Below are 17,057 nucleotides of genomic sequence, written 5' to 3'. Positions count from 1 at the left end.
TAATACTACCCCTCCTAAATTCACCTAGCCAACCACCGCCGTCTTTAGGCAGCTTTCCGCCACACTAATTTTCAGGCACTACGCCGGACTTCCCTGAAGACCTGGGCCGCTGTCGCGATGACGAAACAGGCGCGCGCCGGCGAGCTCAAGGCTCCCTCTTGCTCCGATGTCCGTGAGCCGGTGCGCGAGGCTGCTCTGTCGGCTGCCGGCTGCCCCGCTCCGCTATGGCGGCCTCTTTGCTCTCCGGAGCCGGCGCGGTGGGCCGAGCCGGGCAGCCCCAGCAGCGGGTTTCTTCTCCGACGGGGGAGGCAACGGCGCGGGCGCCAAAGCCCCGGACACTTCCTTGTTCGTGCCTCTGCCCGTGTCGCCTTCGTCGCCTGGCCCCGAGGGGGACGTGGGAGCCGAGCTCACGCGCCCGCTCAACAAGAGTAAGTGGCGGCGCCGGGGGTGGGGCGGAAGGACAGGCGGGCCCTGTGGGTTTAGAAAGCCAACCGTGCGCGTTCGGTTAGGGGGCAACGGGAGTGCCCTTTCCTGGCCCGTTTCTTGGATTTTTCTGTCATCCAAACAGGGGTGGGCAGCGGGCAACTTGCGAGTCGCACCTGTCCCACAAGGGCCATTTTACCTGTCCTTTAGTAGCCCTTCCAAATATACATTGAGGTAGTGCGTGAGGGGGAAGCTTCAACTTGCATAGTAAGCCCGTGAGAGTTGGTAAATAAGAATCTGTAGGAGTAGGTGTTAATGTGTGAAAGCCGAAGCAGGGAAGGAAGGAAGTTTGAGCGCGACAAAGCGCAGTGTAAATAAGAAAACACTAAGATGCTGGATGCAAGAGTTTATGTTTAAGTGGACTTTGTTTTTGGAAATTTGACTTAGGTTCTTCTTTGAGTTTGCTTTTGAAAACTTAATAAAAAGTAGTAAAAAAGAAAAAAGTAAGCCCGTGAGAGTTGCGTTCCAAGGATAGTGCCTAAAGCCAAAATTGCATATACAGTGGTACCTTGGGTTACAGACGCTTCAGGTTACAGACGCTTCAGGTTACAGACTCTGCTAACCCAGAAATAATACCTCAGGTTAAGAACTTTGCTTCAGGATGAGAACAGAAATCGTGCTCCAGCGGCAGCAGGAGGCCCCATTAGCTAAAGTGTTGCTTCAGGATAAGAACAGTTTCAGGTTAAGAACGGACCTCCAGAATGAGTTAAGTACTTAACCCGAGGTACCACTGTACAGTAGTCCAAACAGATTGGGGTGCACTTGTGGTGTTGGTCGGGGATTGCCAAAGGTTCCCCCCCAACACCCGTCATTAATTTTTTAATTTTTTTTGCCAAGCATGTAAAGCTGAGTGTGCACAAGTTAAATGGGCATATGTTGTGGGTGTACTGTGTAGAAAAGAAGCAATATTGGAGACCCCATGTTCATTTTGTCATATGGCCTCCGCAAGTTTCTGGGAAGTGAATGGGCCACAGATCTCTTGAGGGGATCGTTCAAGACACACGTTTATTCCACCCCTTTGTCTGCGAACGACCTCTTATAATCTGTGATGCACTTTAGATCATGCAGAATTTATTGTACAACCTGACCATCCATGAGGTATCAGGCCCTCCCCTCACTCGCCCATCACTGTTTGGAGAACAGAAATTGACCATCCCTGATCAGATGGCAATTGTAAAGTTACCCTAAAGGTAACTGTTGTTAAGATTGTTAGTCTCCATAGCAGATTTATAGAAGGTGGATTTCACAATATGTTTTTGGTGACTACTTTTTCTTTTGGTGTATAACCCTTTCTTGATTAAATGCTTGAAGTGTATAAAGTATTTTTTTGCACAAGTAATTTGCCATTCCAGTTAGCATGACAGTATCTGTATTTTGTCTTCTAGGTGAAGTCCTGAAAGTATTAAATAAATTTTACAAGAGAAAAGAAGTACAAAGACTGGGTGCAGAAAATGGACTAGATGGTATGCAATATGTGGTTCTAGGGATAATAAAATATTGTTGAATGTTTCTACATGCTTTACGAGAAGCTCATATCTGGACTTAATCTTTTTTTGACTCTTAGGTTTTTCTAATTCTACTTCTAAAACTGACTGCTTAGGTCAGTGCTTAATAAAATAGTGTGGTGTTATTATGATTTTTTATTGAATTTATAACCTCTCAAAAGAGCTCGGGCAGCAAACACATTCCCTTGGCACCGGGATATTTCCAGGGGAACTGAAGGAGGCAGTGGTGCGCCCGCTCTTAAAGAAAACATCATTAGATCCTTTAGATCTATCCAATTACCGCCCGGTTTCGAATCTTCCATTCCTGGGTAAGGTGATTGAGAGAGCGGTTGCTGAACAGCTTGGTAGGTTTCTGGATGAAACATCGGCTCTGGATCCATTCCAGTCCGGCTTCCGCGCTGGTCATGGGACCGAGACGGCTCTGGCCGCCCTAACAGACTATCTCCGTAGGCAGCTGGATCGAGGCGGGTCGGGGCTGCTGATTCTTCTAGACCTGTCAGCAGCCTTTGACATGGTCGATTACGAACTCCTGGACCACCGCCTTGCCGACGTGGGGATCCAGGGCACAGTCCTTCAATGGCTGCGCTCGTTTCTCTCTGGTCGGGGACAGAGGGTGGCGCTTGGGGGAGAATTGTCATCGCGCCACTCCTTGGTGTGTGGAGTGCCTCAGGGTGCGATTCTCTCCCCGATGCTTTTTAACATCTTTATGCGCCCCCTCGCCCAGCTTGTCCGGAGTTTTGGGCTGGGTTGCCATCAGTATGCCGATGACACCCAACTCTATCTGTTGATGGATGGCCATCCTGACTCGGCCCCAGACACACTGACCAGATGTTTGGAAGCTGTGGCTGGATGATTACGTGGAAGCCGGTTGAAGTTAAATCCTTCGAAGACAGAGGTCCTCTGGCTGGGACGGGACGATATGGGATTGGGGGGGCAACTCCCATCTCTTGCGGGGGTGCAATTAGTGCCAGCACCTTCCGTTAAGAGTTTGGGTGTAATCTTCGATACCTCCCTCTCTATGGAGGCGCAGATTACAACTATAACAAAGGCGGCATTTTTTCATCTCCGCCAAGCTAAGCAGTTGGCCCCTTATCTCTCTCGCCCTGACCTAGCCACTGTGATCCACGCGACGGTCACCTCCAGACTGGATTATTGTAACTCACTCTACGTGGGGCTGCCCTTGAGACTGACCCAGAAACTCCAGCGGGTGCAGAATGCCGCGGCGAGACTCCTTATGGGGTCTTCGCTGCGAGATCACATTCATCCGGTACTATACCAGCTGCACTGGCTCCCGGTGGAGTACAGGATCAGGTTTAAGGTGCTGGTTTTAACCTTTAAAGCCCTATACGGCCTAGGACCCTTGTACCTACGGGACCGCCTCTCCTGGTATGCCCCACAGAGGAACCTACGGTCTGCAAATAAAAACATCCTGAAGGTCCCAGGCCTCAGAGAGGTTAGGCTGGCCTCAACTAGAGCCAGGGCTTTCTCGGCTGCGGCTCCAATCTGGTGGAACGCTCTGTCACAAGAGACTAGGGCCCTGCGGGACCTGACATCTTTCCGCAAGGCCTGCAAGACAGAGTTGTTCCACCAGGCCTTTGGTCAGGGCCCAGCCTGACTCCCTCCTCTGGCAACCTGCACAGAACTTTGCTTAACGGTTGCCATTAATTTGATTTTAATTAATTTTTATAATGAAATGTTTTAGAATGTTGGATTATTTGATTGTTTGATTATTTGATTGTTGTTAGCCGCCCTGAGCCCGGCTTTGGCTGGGGAGGGCGGGATATAAATAAAATTTATTATTATTATTATTATTATTATTTTTGTAAAGCACTCCAAAACAGGTTTATAAATACAGTTACAATTAAAGCATTTTAGAAACAGTTACAATTAAAAACTTTAGTTCATCCAGGAGTTCATGGAAGTAGAATAGGCAGATTTTAGCTGATCACCCCTTTTCCTTGTCCCATTGAACAGCTTCTGAAAGTTGGAGACATTCTAGAATAGTGTGGGAAGCATTGCAGGGTTACATGGGGATTGTCAGGTATCTTAACATGATTTGAAATGTCTTGAGTGTTTCAGTGACCACATGCATGGGTATAATCCTACTGAAAACAAAGCACTCTTTAGTTTTCAAGCTAAAAATCTTGTTTTGTCATTAGATCTCTGGTCCAGTTTGTAGGAAGTGGAGTTTTGTGTGCAATACTGAACTTGCTTGTGTGTATTTTCCCCTCCCCTTTATAGCTCGTCTGTTTCATCAAGCATTTATAAGCTTTAGGAAATACATAATGGAATCAAGTTTCTTGGGTCCTGATGTGCACATTCTCCTAAATGATATATGCTGTGGTGCTGGTAAGTATATTCAACATTATTTCCCCTCCCCAATCATTCTTCTTAAAAAAGACACTTGCTTAAATGTTACGGGTGATAAACTTATGGGTAAATGAAATTTGCTTTACCCTTATAAATAAGGAACTTAGTGGGTTAGATTATAATATTTGCCCGTGTATCATAATGGCTAGGAGTGAGAGATGGGAGTGAGTGCTGTAAACCAGTAAATGGCCTTAGGCAACCCTTTGTTGAATATGTGACAGAGGTGTTAAGTGCTGTTGTTTAAACATCAGATACTGGTACATTGCCAAGACAGAAGTGTGACTGCATTACTGTGTAGAACACAGATACAAACAAGTGAAAGATCCAAGAGTGGGTGTACCCAGTTCCCAGGTAATGATGAATGAACAAAGCAAAATAAAGAGTATGTGTTAAATCTTCAAATAAATTCCAACTGAGCAACTTCATGCTGAAGCCTCATTTTGAACCCTTTTCCTTGAAGTATGTCACCTTAGACTCCTTGCTGGCTTCTGACTGTTGACATTTTAACATCTGGTTTGTATCCATTTATTCAGCTTGTTTCTGTTTTAGAGCTTATATCTCTACTTAAATGAATGGGCACAAGTGTGTACTTGTGTCTGCTGTATTAACCTTAATAAGTTAATACTGTAATGAGAATGTTAGAAGATTATAGTAGGGACAACAAAGAGTGAAAATTATACTTTGTATTTGCTCTTATTTCTGGTACCAGTTCACTACACTGAGTTCATTAGAGTTGACCCTAATACAGCAAATGGAAATGCCAAGAGTATAATCCTCCCCTTTACACAGAGGGCAAGGTGTGGATGCTCCTGATTAGCCGGCATTCAGCTGTTTCACAGGCCATGGCAAAGCAACCCAGGGGCCCTTTAGGACATTCAGATTTGCAGGTCCTGTACAAGGAACAGAGTGCAACATGCTAATGGGAGCACCTTGGAGTCTCCCTGCTTCTTGCAAAGGAACAGAGACTAAGAAACTGGGCACCCAGAGAGCACTGAGAAGGGAGGCAGAGAGTCCTGCTCCAGGCTGCTCCTTCCTTCTGCTTCCCTCCTGGCTCTCTTCCATGTCCACATGGGACATGGAATCCCTCTGCATGGGGAGAGCAGGACTCCAACCCAAATCTCATGGAAACCTTTTGATGGGGCTTCTTAATTTAAAACAAGGCATATGAGCTTTTGATTCTTGAGGCCATGATTGAAGTTGTTTGTTTAGTGCGGTACTAGAGAAGAGCTGCTGCAAATGGGCCTGTAATACAGAAAAGTATGTGTAAATTCTCAAAGTATATTAGAAATTATTTAGTCCCCAAAAGACAATTAAAAAATTATATTGTGAAATGATGCCAAATGTCTTAAGTTTAATTCTGAGTACTTGGGTTTTCTTGTAATTTAGAAGTTATTCACAGTTAATAGGGTTCTTAGAATTGTCCACTGACATTATTTATATCACCAGACTTACTTAGCAATATTATAATTATTCTGAATACTGTACATCACTGGGTGATGGTTTACTACTTGTTGGTTTTAATATACCTTTCTCCTTCCTTCTAGGGCACGTTGATGATCTGTTTCCATTTTTCATGAGACATGCTAAGCAGATTTTTCCTATGCTGGAGTGTATGGATGATCTGCGTAAAATCAGTGATTTGAGATTGCCACCCAACTGGTTAGCTTTTTAAAATCACTTATATGTCTTCCTTATGATAATAACAATGTCAGTGCTGCGACAATGTGCATTTTATGTCCCTATCATGGCAGTTATTCTCACTGAAGTTGTCATCAGCGTCTTATGTTACTTTTGAGTGTTTTTCTTTAATTGAAAAAATGTTATCAAAAATCACAGAAATTGAGGTGTGAGATTACATGGTTTGAAATCAACATATCTAAAGGTGTATTTAGTTTTTAGTTTATGTATATACTACAAAGTGAGGTGGTGTTTAAACATACAGACTGCCAGGCTCAACTATGCATTTCTCTATGTGTTGTTCTAGGTATCAGGACGCCAGAGCTATCCAAAGAAAAATTGTATTTCATGCTGGTCCTACAAACAGTGGAAAAACCTACCATGCAATCCAGAGATACTTAGCAGCAAAATCAGGAATATACTGTGGCCCTTTGAAGCTTCTGGCACATGAGATCTTCCAGAAGAGTAACGATGCTGTCAGTATGTTAAATGTGTTTCCATGCTTCTGTGACTGTTACAGTCTGTGATGATGATTCATGATATAATATTGTCAGTGTACACAATATTTTTCACAGTCGCATAAGCAAAAAACAAAACAAGTACACCAATAAGCGCATAATTATATTTTGACAGTGGGTGTGCATAGTAGTGGAAGGGGAGAGAAGAAAGGAAGAGGTAAAAGAAAGAATAAGTGCAAGTACAGCTATATTAGTACCCTTTAGTATTGACTACCCTTTTTTGCTTGAGGCATTAGTAACTTCTGGAGTTCTGTAGCTGTCAAATGAGTAAACAATATCTGTAGCCGAGACAGCAGAATCCAGATCTTGCGGCTGCTGAATGAGTACCTCTGTCATATTTGAGTATGTGCTTTCTGCAACAATCTCAGTTAAAGGAAGCCAAAACAGTTATGAGCTGTTCAAAGCCTGTATTGTAAGGCTCAGCACACCCTAAACCAAATGCATTGAAGGCAGCAGCATTCAGTCACACTGCCGCACCAGTTAACATTACAGGCTCACGATCATTGCAATCTTCTCCACCCATATAGATTTATTTGCCATCATATTTATGTCTTTATCCATGATGGCTAGATAGGAAACTTTTTTTTTTTGTATTGTAGTTGTTTCTGAGACTGAAAGGGCTATAGCTCTTTGGTCAAGCACAAGGCTTGCTTGCAGAATACCCCAGGTTTGACCCCTGGCATCTCAAGGGAGGGCTGGGGAAGGCTGCCGTCTGCCACCCTCGTGACTTGCTGCCAATTGCTGTAGGCAGTTCTGAGCTTCTAGAACTTAAACAAATTAAATGCGTCTGCTAAAGCCACAGGGACTATCTCTTAGAATATACTCTCTTGAAAAGTATGTCTATTCCAAGCTGCCTGTGGAGAGTTTGAAGCAAACCTGGGAATGTTAAGCTGGCGGGGCACTGGCTGGCGAGTGACAATGTGGGAGGGGTGGTTAACTCTGGCTGCTAGAGCCCCCCTTCAAGAACTTCTGCTTGGTTCCTCCTTCCTTGCTTTGGAGGGACGCTCTTCCCATCTACCCTCTTCCTCTATTTGCATCCATTTTTTTAGTAGCTCTTGTTTAAAACAAAAATGGGGGTGCTCGGGATTTGTTTTCTAAGATTTTGATTTCTGCGCAAGACGTTTTATTGGGCTGTATGTTGTCTGTTCTCATATTTCAGTGTAGTATCCTTTGGGAACTTAGGTTGGATTTCTCTTCCTAGAAAAACCACCTGTATCTTCTCTCTCTTTAAACCTTATAGAACGTGCCATGTGACTTGGTAACCGGAGAAGAACGTGTTTGTGTTGATCCTGAAGGCAGGCAGGCTGCCCATGTTGCTTGCACTATTGAGATGTGCAGTGTCACTACACCCTGTATGTAAACTTCTTTCTTTTTTTGTGTATTCTTCAAGGGTATTGAAGCATATCATGTTCTAGTTTTATAAATTTGCCTCTGTAGTGTTCTGATATATTTCAATTTAGAATTTTTTCTCTGTTATAACAGATTAACAGGCCAGATAAATGACAATGTAGAAACCGTTCTTAAAACTGTTTGTAAAAACTGTTTAAAGAATTCATAATTGAAATTATTATTTTTCTTCTGTCTTTTACCTTTTGAAGTTTGTTTTTCTGGTCCCTTTTACCACATACCACCATTTTTTGTATTTTTAAGATGAAGTAGCTGTGATTGATGAAATCCAGATGATTAAAGATCCTTCCAGAGGTTGGGCCTGGACGCGAGCGCTCTTGGGTATGTTTTCTGCAGGTTTCATGTTAGTAAAACAAATTACCTTTAGCTACTGATATGCGACTTCTCTTTCATATGGACAGTGTAGTGCAGGGCTCCAGAACAGCCTTCCTTCCCCAAGCTGGTGCCCTCCAGTTCTGAACTGTTTCTCTGACCATTTGCCATGTTGGCTGGAGCTAGTGGAAGTTGTACTCCAATAATATATCCAGAGTACTTGGTGAGGAAGTCTGCTCAGGAATGTTAGTTGAACCTGTCCTATGTATGAGTATGGTGTACTGACACATTGAACTGTATCCAATTTTATTTAGATTTAAAATAAAAATAGCCAGTCTACTAAATTTGTAACGTGCATTTTGAATAGCTTTATTTCCATCCTGCGTGGTGGGATAGTGATGGCCGGGATCCAAAGAACCACTTAAGGCACACCCTTAGCAGACCATCATACAAAGCCAAGTCCCCTCTGTTTCAAAGTCAGTTCACTATGTGACTTGAGGGGTTGAAAAAAAGGGTGTGCAGAACCAGTTGCAATTGTTTTGATCCTAGCACTTGCTTCCATCTTGGGTAGTTGTCGGACAATGAAATACTGTCCAAATTTTGGCATGGTTTACTCAGAAGTAAATTCCACTGCCTTCCCAGCAAAGTGTGTAACTTGAGATGGATATTAGGGTGGGGTCAGTTATTCTCCTTGATATTATAGTTTTGAACAAGTGGCTCCACAGAACCTGCATAACAATTGAATGAGGTGGTTATTCAGATTCATGAACTGGGCAAGTCTTACTGGGCTTTGCTAGCTACAAACATCTGCAAGCAAAACATTTGATTGTGATAGCCTTATAGTAGCAATGCAAACCGTATGTCTGTTTTCAGTATTACAATAACAACAACAACAAATTTTATTTATACCCCGGCCAGAGCCAGGCTCAGGGCGGCTAACACCAATAAAATCACAGTAAAAACATAATGGGGGGGGGCAATTTAAAATACAGGTTAAAATGCAATTTAAAATGCAGCCTCATTTTAAAAGTAGCCGATAGATCAAGACCATGTGTGATCCATGTAACCTGCTTTTACAGTCCTCCTTTCTTTTGTGCACTTTTTATTTAGGACTCTGTGCAGAAGAAATCCATGTTTGTGGTGAGGCTGCTGCTATTAACTTGGTGACAGAGCTCATGTATACTACAGGGGAGGAAGTTGAGGTAGGAATTGTCAATATATAACTATAGCTACATACTCCGGTTTATAAAGCTCCCTTTCTTAAAAATACTAGAGCCTGTGCATTAAAATCAGTGCATCAGTTGTGAAGCTGTTAATATGTTTCTGGCGTTAGCAAGATTATCCACCAGGCCTCTTTTCCCTTAACTGTCTCAGTGGGAGAAATGAGAATCAGGGCTCATTCCATCAGCTTTGCCAAAAAACCCACCTCCATCAGACACCTCCTACTGATGAACTGCTTCTATGCCAGCTGGTCGTTATATATTATACTTCCACTGCAACCAACCCCTTGTGTGTACCAGTGTAGTTTACCTGATTGCTACCCGTGTCTCTTATTGACTGCAATTCTGTGATGGTTGCAAGGGTAAATGATGCTTTTTCTCTCCAGGTGAGAAACTACAAGAGACTCACCCCTCTAAAAGTCCTGGATCAGGCCCTTGAATCTCTAGATAACCTTCGCCCTGGAGACTGTATTGTCTGTTTCAGTAAGAATGATATTTATTCAGTGAGCCGGCAAATTGAAACCCGGGGCCTAGAATGTGCTGTCATATATGGAAGTCTGCCACCTGGTAATTACTCTTTGATATATGTTGGGGGAGTTGGGAGGCATGAATGCTATGTGACTAATTAGGAAATTTCTGTTTAATATTTGAATATTGAAGTACTTGCAACATCATACCCAAGAATTCTGAGAAACCCCAAGAAACAGTGCAGTTTTGGAATCAGTAGTTAAAATCAGTGCAGGTTCAGTCCTCTTACCTTGATTCAACATGGCATCCAATTGTATCCAAACAAAGGAAAAAACTGTTCCTTGATCTTGGGAACCATCATGCAAAATTTGGTTATGATGTTTTAAGAGGGGTCCAAATGCATAGTGAACAAGCAGCTGTCCAGAATTTATAGTATGCTGTGTTTTTAAATGTGCATTTCTTTCTTTGGCACCTTGTCTTGGAAAATGTTAACTTGTTCATCTAGTACTTGTCTGGTTCACATATTCTTAGCAGGGATGGCTACCATAAACTATACAGGGGATAGATCTGCCCATACGTCTTTAATAATACGCAGCTCAATCTAGTTTTTAGTTCTGTACTGACTGCATTTCCATGTATGGTTTGCATTTCCTGAAGTCTCCCTTCTTCTCCATGGCCACTTATTATTTATTTATTTCAAGAATTTCTAAACAGCCCTTTATCCTGACAGATTCCTAGCAGTGTACAGACACTTCACATTGGGTGTGGGCAGCATAAGTGAAAACTTGCAAGTTGCCTGACACACAGGAAGAGGGGAAAGCAGTGATGGTACTGTATTAGGAGCTTGTTCAGTCATGTCAGAGGGGCCTACACAGTCATCTTGGAAGTAGGCAGAGTTGCCAGGGTGGGATGGAATGTGCATGGCACCAGAAGCTTGGGCAATACTGGCAACTTAAGGTTCCGATGTCACCAGAAGCATATATGGCCACATATACGCTGCTCCACATGGAGATACCAGCTCATGCAAATAGTGCTTTCATGTGAGCCCATGCCTGCTTCCAAGGTAATCTCAGTGGGCCACTGACATATCTGAACTGCCGCTAAGTAGTTCAGAATATTAACATTTTTCACTGTCACCTGCAAAACACCATTGTGGAATGGTAACTTTAAAGTATTTACAATATTTGGTTTATTTCAAACCAAACTGAAAACCATAAATGTAAATTGCAACATAGTCTACACTTGTCATTGTTTCAGGGACAAAACTTACACAGGCAAGGAAATTCAACGATCCCGATGATCCGTGTAAAATCATGGTTGCTACGGATGCAATTGGAATGGGACTCAATTTGTAAGTATCCTGGGTGGATTGCAGATTCTATCAGAATGAGTTAAATATGTTGGTGGTAGTTCTTGGCTTTTTCCAAAACCATATCTCAGTGTTACATATCCCCTGTGACTCTTGTGTATAGGCAAGTACTGGTTTCTTAAATTAATCCGACTGGAGCAGGATTTCTAACCAGTTTTGTCCCATTACTCAATAGAGTGCTGCTTCCAGTGCAGAGACATTAGATGATGATCTAGATAACTAAGCTGTTCATAAGAGCCTGTCTGTGTGGCATTGAGCCTCATCATATCTCTTGTACCTTTCCAGCAATGTGGAAGATGGAACGCCATCAAAAGTTGGATAGGGTTGGAGCATTCACTGGGAGTTGCATTGCACTGGGCCTAGTGAGCTTAGATGTATAGGGGTAGAATGTTTGTTCCAGAATGGACATTGGACATCTAGCAGTCACCCACTACTATGTGGCAAACCTGAGACTGGAGATATCTGTGTTCGGAGTCATCTGTCAGACACCGTTATCTGACAAACCTTTGGGTTTGTGGTGAAATTCTGCATTGTATTGATAAGGTTCATGTTTTGAGAATTACAAATTATAGCTCTTTGTTCTGACTTCAGTATTAATCCACTATCTATGCTTTTGTTCTAGGAGCATAAAAAGAATCATTTTTAACTCCCTCATTAAGCCTACTATCAATGAGAAGGGTGAGAAGGAAATGGATACAATTACAACATCTCAAGCTCTACAAATCTCAGGCAGAGCGGGAAGATTTAGCACTGTATTTGGAGAAGGGGAAGTCACCACCATGCATCGAGATGACCTTCCTTTGTTAAAGGAAATCTTGAATAAATCAGTGGATCCCATAGTGGTAGGATATTGTTATCAACAACATCATCATATTGTTGGTGCATTTTTCAGCTGTCTGATAGTAGAGCAGCATTGGAGCATCTTAAAACGAGTTGATCAGTCATAGGAAGCTTCTACCGGGTCAAAATGTTTTGTTTTTCTAGCTCAGTATCATATTAATCTGACTTGCAGCTATTCTCCAGAACCTCTGAGAGGGATCTTCCCATCATGTGTTGCATACAGCTTTTAACTGGGGAGTGAATCGGGGGCCTTTTACCACTGAGCCATCTCCCCCCACACCCTGCCAACTTATTTGTGCAAGTAGCAATTCAAGCAATTGACATGACCTGGAATATAAGTACTTGTATGAGCATTAGCAACATTTTTTTAAAATTAAATTTTATTGTTACCATTCACATTAACACACCATACAGAAAAAGAAAATAAATTTCCATCACTTTTGGTGGTGATCATTAGTAACATTTACTAGCAGAACACTTTCAGCCAGTGTGGTGTAGTGGTTAAGAGCAGTAGACTCATAATCTGGTGAACCGGGTTTGTGTCTCTGCTCTTCCACATGCAGCTGCTGGGTGACATTGGGCTAGTCACACTTCTTTGAAGTCTCTCAGCCCCACTCACCTCATAGAGTGTTTGTTGTAGGGGAGGAAGGGAAAGGAGAATGTTAGCTGCTTTGAGAGACTCCTTCGGGTAGTGATAAAGCGGGATATCAAATCCAAACTCCTCTTCTTCTTCTTCTTTGGAAATGAGGAAATCCCTGCTCATGGGACTTACTGCTGCTTAATCAAATGAAGATGATAATGTATGAGCTGGTTCTCTGGAACTTTTTAGCTAAGTAGCTCAGTTACATTAATATTAGTGCAGTAAATGTTGCATAGGGCATAAGCTGACTGGGCCACCTTGTTGTTTAGATGCTTGTTCTGATAGTCAGATAAATTTAGGAAAGTTTAATTCTTGTAATAATGAGACCCTTTTCTCCTCACCTCTTTTTTTCCACCCAGACTGCTGGCTTGCATCCTACCGCTGACCAGATTGAGATGTTTGCATATCATCTTCCAGATGCCACTCTATCAAATCTACTTGTAAGAATCAGGAAACCTGTTAAGTTTTAACATTTCTGTGTACAGCAGTTTAAGCTTCATTATCCTAGCTAGAGAATGCTAGTTAGGATTTTGAGGAGCTGTTTACCAGCGTCTAATCTGCACAGCCAGGCTATCTTTGCAGTGTTTGCTTCTGCAGTTGATAGGTTTCCCTTTTCCTTTTCAAGTCTTAAGAAGGACTTACCTCATTGGCTGCAGAGATGCTGCAGGAAATTGCTAGTTTTCTTGTGTGAATATTGATAGATTTCCATGGGGATAGTCAGGGCTTCGTTTAACTAAGAGCATGTTTATCTTTATTTAAAACAGGATATTTTTGTGAGCCTCTCTCAAGTTGATGGCCTCTACTTTGTGTGCAATGTTGATGACTTCAAATTTCTAGCTGACATGATTCAGCACATTCCACTGAACTTGAGAGCCAGATACGTGTTCTGCACAGCACCCATCAACAAGAAGCAGCCTTACGTCTGCACTTCGCTGTTGAAGGTAAGTGACTTGCCTCTCCTGTGTGTGTGCATCAGCGTGCATTTTTGTGGGAGTAGTCCGTGTTGTACTAAGTTGGTGTCAGTCTCTTCATCCATTTGTGGGCATGATCAAAATTAGGTGACCCAAATGACAAGTTGAGATGGTGGTGATCAGAATGCTGTATGGATATTTGTCTGGTCTCCCAGCAGTGGTGCCACAGTTACATCCTGGGACAGTGAGGGGTTGGAGCAAGATGCTGGTAAATTTGGGTTGGCTTGGGCTCAGTGGTGGGTGCACCCGATTGCTTCTGCTGGTGTACCTGAACTGCCCCAGCCTTTACTTATGTTCCATAAAGCATGAGGAGTTACTGGACATTTCACAGGCCAGCAAAACTGTATCTTATTCATGATTACAGAAGCAGTACAACCTTCAACCTCTCCTTTTCCAGTGCCTGCTCTGAGACACATGGGGGGAAATTCGGGGGGGGGGGTTGCATCCAAAGCATTGTAGAAAGTTTATATCATAAACTACTGTCATGGCTGGGTTTGGCTGCTGCAAAGGGCATTTGGCAGTGTGAGAGATTTATGGCGGTATTATTCTTGGGGAAATATTCATTGCTTAATGCTTCTTCTTTTTCCTTTTCTAGTTTGCACGGCAGTTTAGCAGAAATGAACCTCTGACATTTGACTGGCTGTGCAGGCATATTAATTGGCCTCTAGTCCCACCCCAGAATATAAAGGACCTTGTGCACCTTGAAGCTGTTCATGATGTCCTCGATCTGTATCTGTGGCTGAGGTACTGGAGGCTTGGTTCCTTCTTCCTCCTCTTCCTTAATGTGGGCAGTTTGGGGGCATAAGGAGTCCTCCGCTTTGGGTAAAAGCATGGTTCAGTCCTCATGTGAGATGACACCAACGCAGAATGTTGGTGGGGAGCTATTGGTCTTAAAGCTCCTCCTTGTCAAAATTTCTCTGCACGTGGAAAACACACAACAGGGAGATGGTGTCTAATGCAGCCTCTTCCAAGATGGGTTTGCTTTCCATGTTCAGGGAGATTTTGAAATAGAGGCACTTTGAAACAAGCTATTTCCTGCATGGGTCTGGGGAAGGAGCAGTCCTGGGAGAGAACTGTACCATATCAGAAACTGCATATTTGAAGTGTCATTAAGTTGGGACCGGAGAGGAGTTTTTTACTGTCAGCTCTGCTAAGACAGAGGCTGAACAACCAGTTCTTTCGAACTGTTCAGTTAATGCAGAAGAGAAACAAGATCTTTTTTGGAGGTGGAGAACAGATGAGGGACAGGTGAGGGGTGGGGGTGGGGTGTAGAGCTCTGGACATAGATTAGGGATACTTGGATTTAAATCCATGCTCAGCCTAAGCTGTTGCACATGACTGATGCAAGTATAAAATGGGTAACCCACTGCGTGCTGCTGCCACGAACTTCTTGGAGAACTGTGGAATAAAACACAGCTATTTTATAGATGGTTTCAAACCAGAGTGGCTAACGGGTTGCTCTCCAAATGCTTCTGAACTGCAACTCCCATCATCCTTGGGGTAAACTGGCTAAGGCTGATGGGATTTGTAGTTCAGTGACACTTGGAGAGCCAGACACTGCCCTCCTTTCATTTAAAATATTCTATCTTGTCTACTAGGCTATGCATAAACTGTGTGTGATACTAGCTTTTTATTGTAAGCCTTTTGGCTTAATGGTATTGCATATTACACTTAAACACCCCCCCCACACACCCCAGATTACGTGTTTTTGAGGTATAACAACTTGATCAGCGGTTTGCTCTAAATTGCTACATAGTTTCATTTGTATCTTAACCCCAGAAACTTGAAGTGCTGATCACTTAATGCCCAGGATTACAGATGTCCAAAGTCGTTTGGGTTGAATCTAGCCAAGTTATTGCATGAGTGGAACGACTTCTACTTGCATAACAGAACTTTCTTTTTTTTCTTCACCCTCTTCGCCAGCACCCCAAAATGGGGTAGGGGGGAGCTCCAGAGCAGATCCAGAGAGCATGTAGGTGATGGGAGAAAAAGGAGAGGAAGTTCTATTGCATGTGCAGAAGTTCTGCTCACACAAGTAGCTGGATTCAGCATTTTACAGTGGTGCCCTGCAAGACGAATGCCTCGCAAGACGGAAAACCCGCTAGACGAAAGGGTTTTCCGTTTTGGAGGTGCTTCGCAAAACGAATTTCCTATGTGCTTGCTTCGCAAGACGAAAATGTCTTGCGAGTTCCTGCAGGTTTTTTTTCCTTTTTCCCTTTTTCCCAAGCCGCTAAACCGCTTATCAGCTGATGGCTAAGCCGCTTAACAGCTGATGCTAAGCCGCTTATCAGCTGATCGTTAAGCCGCTTATCAGCTTATCGTTAAGCCGCTTATCAGCTGATCCTTAAGCCGCTTATCAGTTTATCATTAAGCCGCTTATCAGCTGATCCACTAAGCCTGCTAAGCCCTGTAGCACTAATCCGCTAAACTGCTAATGGGCTTGCTTCGCAAGACGAAAAAACCCGCAAGACGAAGAGACTCGTGGAACGGATTCTTTTCGTCTTGCGAGGCACCACTGTATTGAAGAGGTCCCAAAGTGCCTGTTGAAACAGTCCCTGCTGGGGGCTGTTAACCTTTCAAGAATTCTTGGTCTGAACTTATCATACATGCATGTTTCCTTGTAGCTACCGGTTTATGGACATGTTCCCGGATGCTGCTCTCGTCAGGGACATACAGAAGGAGCTGGATGACATTATACAAGTCGGGGTGCTTAACATTACGAGGCTGATCCGAGTATCGCAGGCCGCTTCTGGGTCTGTCACTTTACCAGACGACTTTCCTCTCCAGAGGGCTAGCATTGGCAATGGGATGTTGAATGCGGAAGACCTCCTAGAGGCTAACGGAGAGCTTTCCCCAAGGGACGTGAAGACCCAAGGGCACCGACGAGCAAGGGGATCCAAAGCGATGAACTACAGGCCTGCTGAAGCTCAGGGCGCTCTGGCTGCCAGACTAATACAGCAGGGACTCCTCACCCAAGATATGCTGAAACAGTTGGAACATGAGTGGCTGGCTCGTCGCAAGGGCGGTGCCACAGATGAAAACACAGGCCCAAACAAAGGGAAGAAGAGGAAATAGAATGTTGTGTCTTTGCAAAATAAAAATTATATTTAATAAGCTTTGGTCTTTTGATGGTATAGGTTAGGAAGTGGGGAACTTGTTGCCCTGCAGATGTTTTTGGACTACAGTGGTGCCTCACAAGACGAAATTAATCCGTTCCGCGAGACTCTTCGTCTTGCGGTTTTTTCGTCTTGCGAAGCACGGCTATTAGCGGCTTAGC

At 43.5% G+C, this 17,057-nt stretch overlaps 1 protein-coding gene across 1 annotated transcript; it reads left to right on the top strand.

Annotated features, from left to right (window-relative positions):
• Positions 1 to 141: 141 nt before the first annotated feature.
• On the top strand, positions 142 to 16,894 carry SUPV3L1 (Suv3 like RNA helicase). The gene is made up of 15 exons (XM_081006061.1): positions 142 to 428; positions 1,869 to 1,946; positions 4,230 to 4,337; positions 5,903 to 6,017; positions 6,343 to 6,511; positions 7,794 to 7,905; positions 8,204 to 8,281; positions 9,383 to 9,474; positions 9,879 to 10,059; positions 11,218 to 11,311; positions 11,952 to 12,171; positions 13,169 to 13,249; positions 13,574 to 13,750; positions 14,376 to 14,524; positions 16,405 to 16,894. The coding sequence occupies exons 1-15, from the start codon at positions 167 to 169 to the stop codon at positions 16,853 to 16,855; spliced, it is 2,367 nt and encodes a 788-aa protein (XP_080862187.1). The 5' UTR covers positions 142 to 166; the 3' UTR covers positions 16,856 to 16,894.
• The last annotated feature ends 163 nt before the right edge of the window (positions 16,895 to 17,057 follow it).

The sequence above is a fragment of the Podarcis pityusensis genome, assembly GCF_964106645.2.
Source record: "Podarcis pityusensis genome assembly, chromosome: 5".
In the NCBI taxonomy this organism is placed as follows: Eukaryota; Metazoa; Chordata; class Lepidosauria; order Squamata; family Lacertidae; genus Podarcis; species Podarcis pityusensis.
This window is presented reverse-complemented; position numbering and strand designations above follow the sequence as displayed.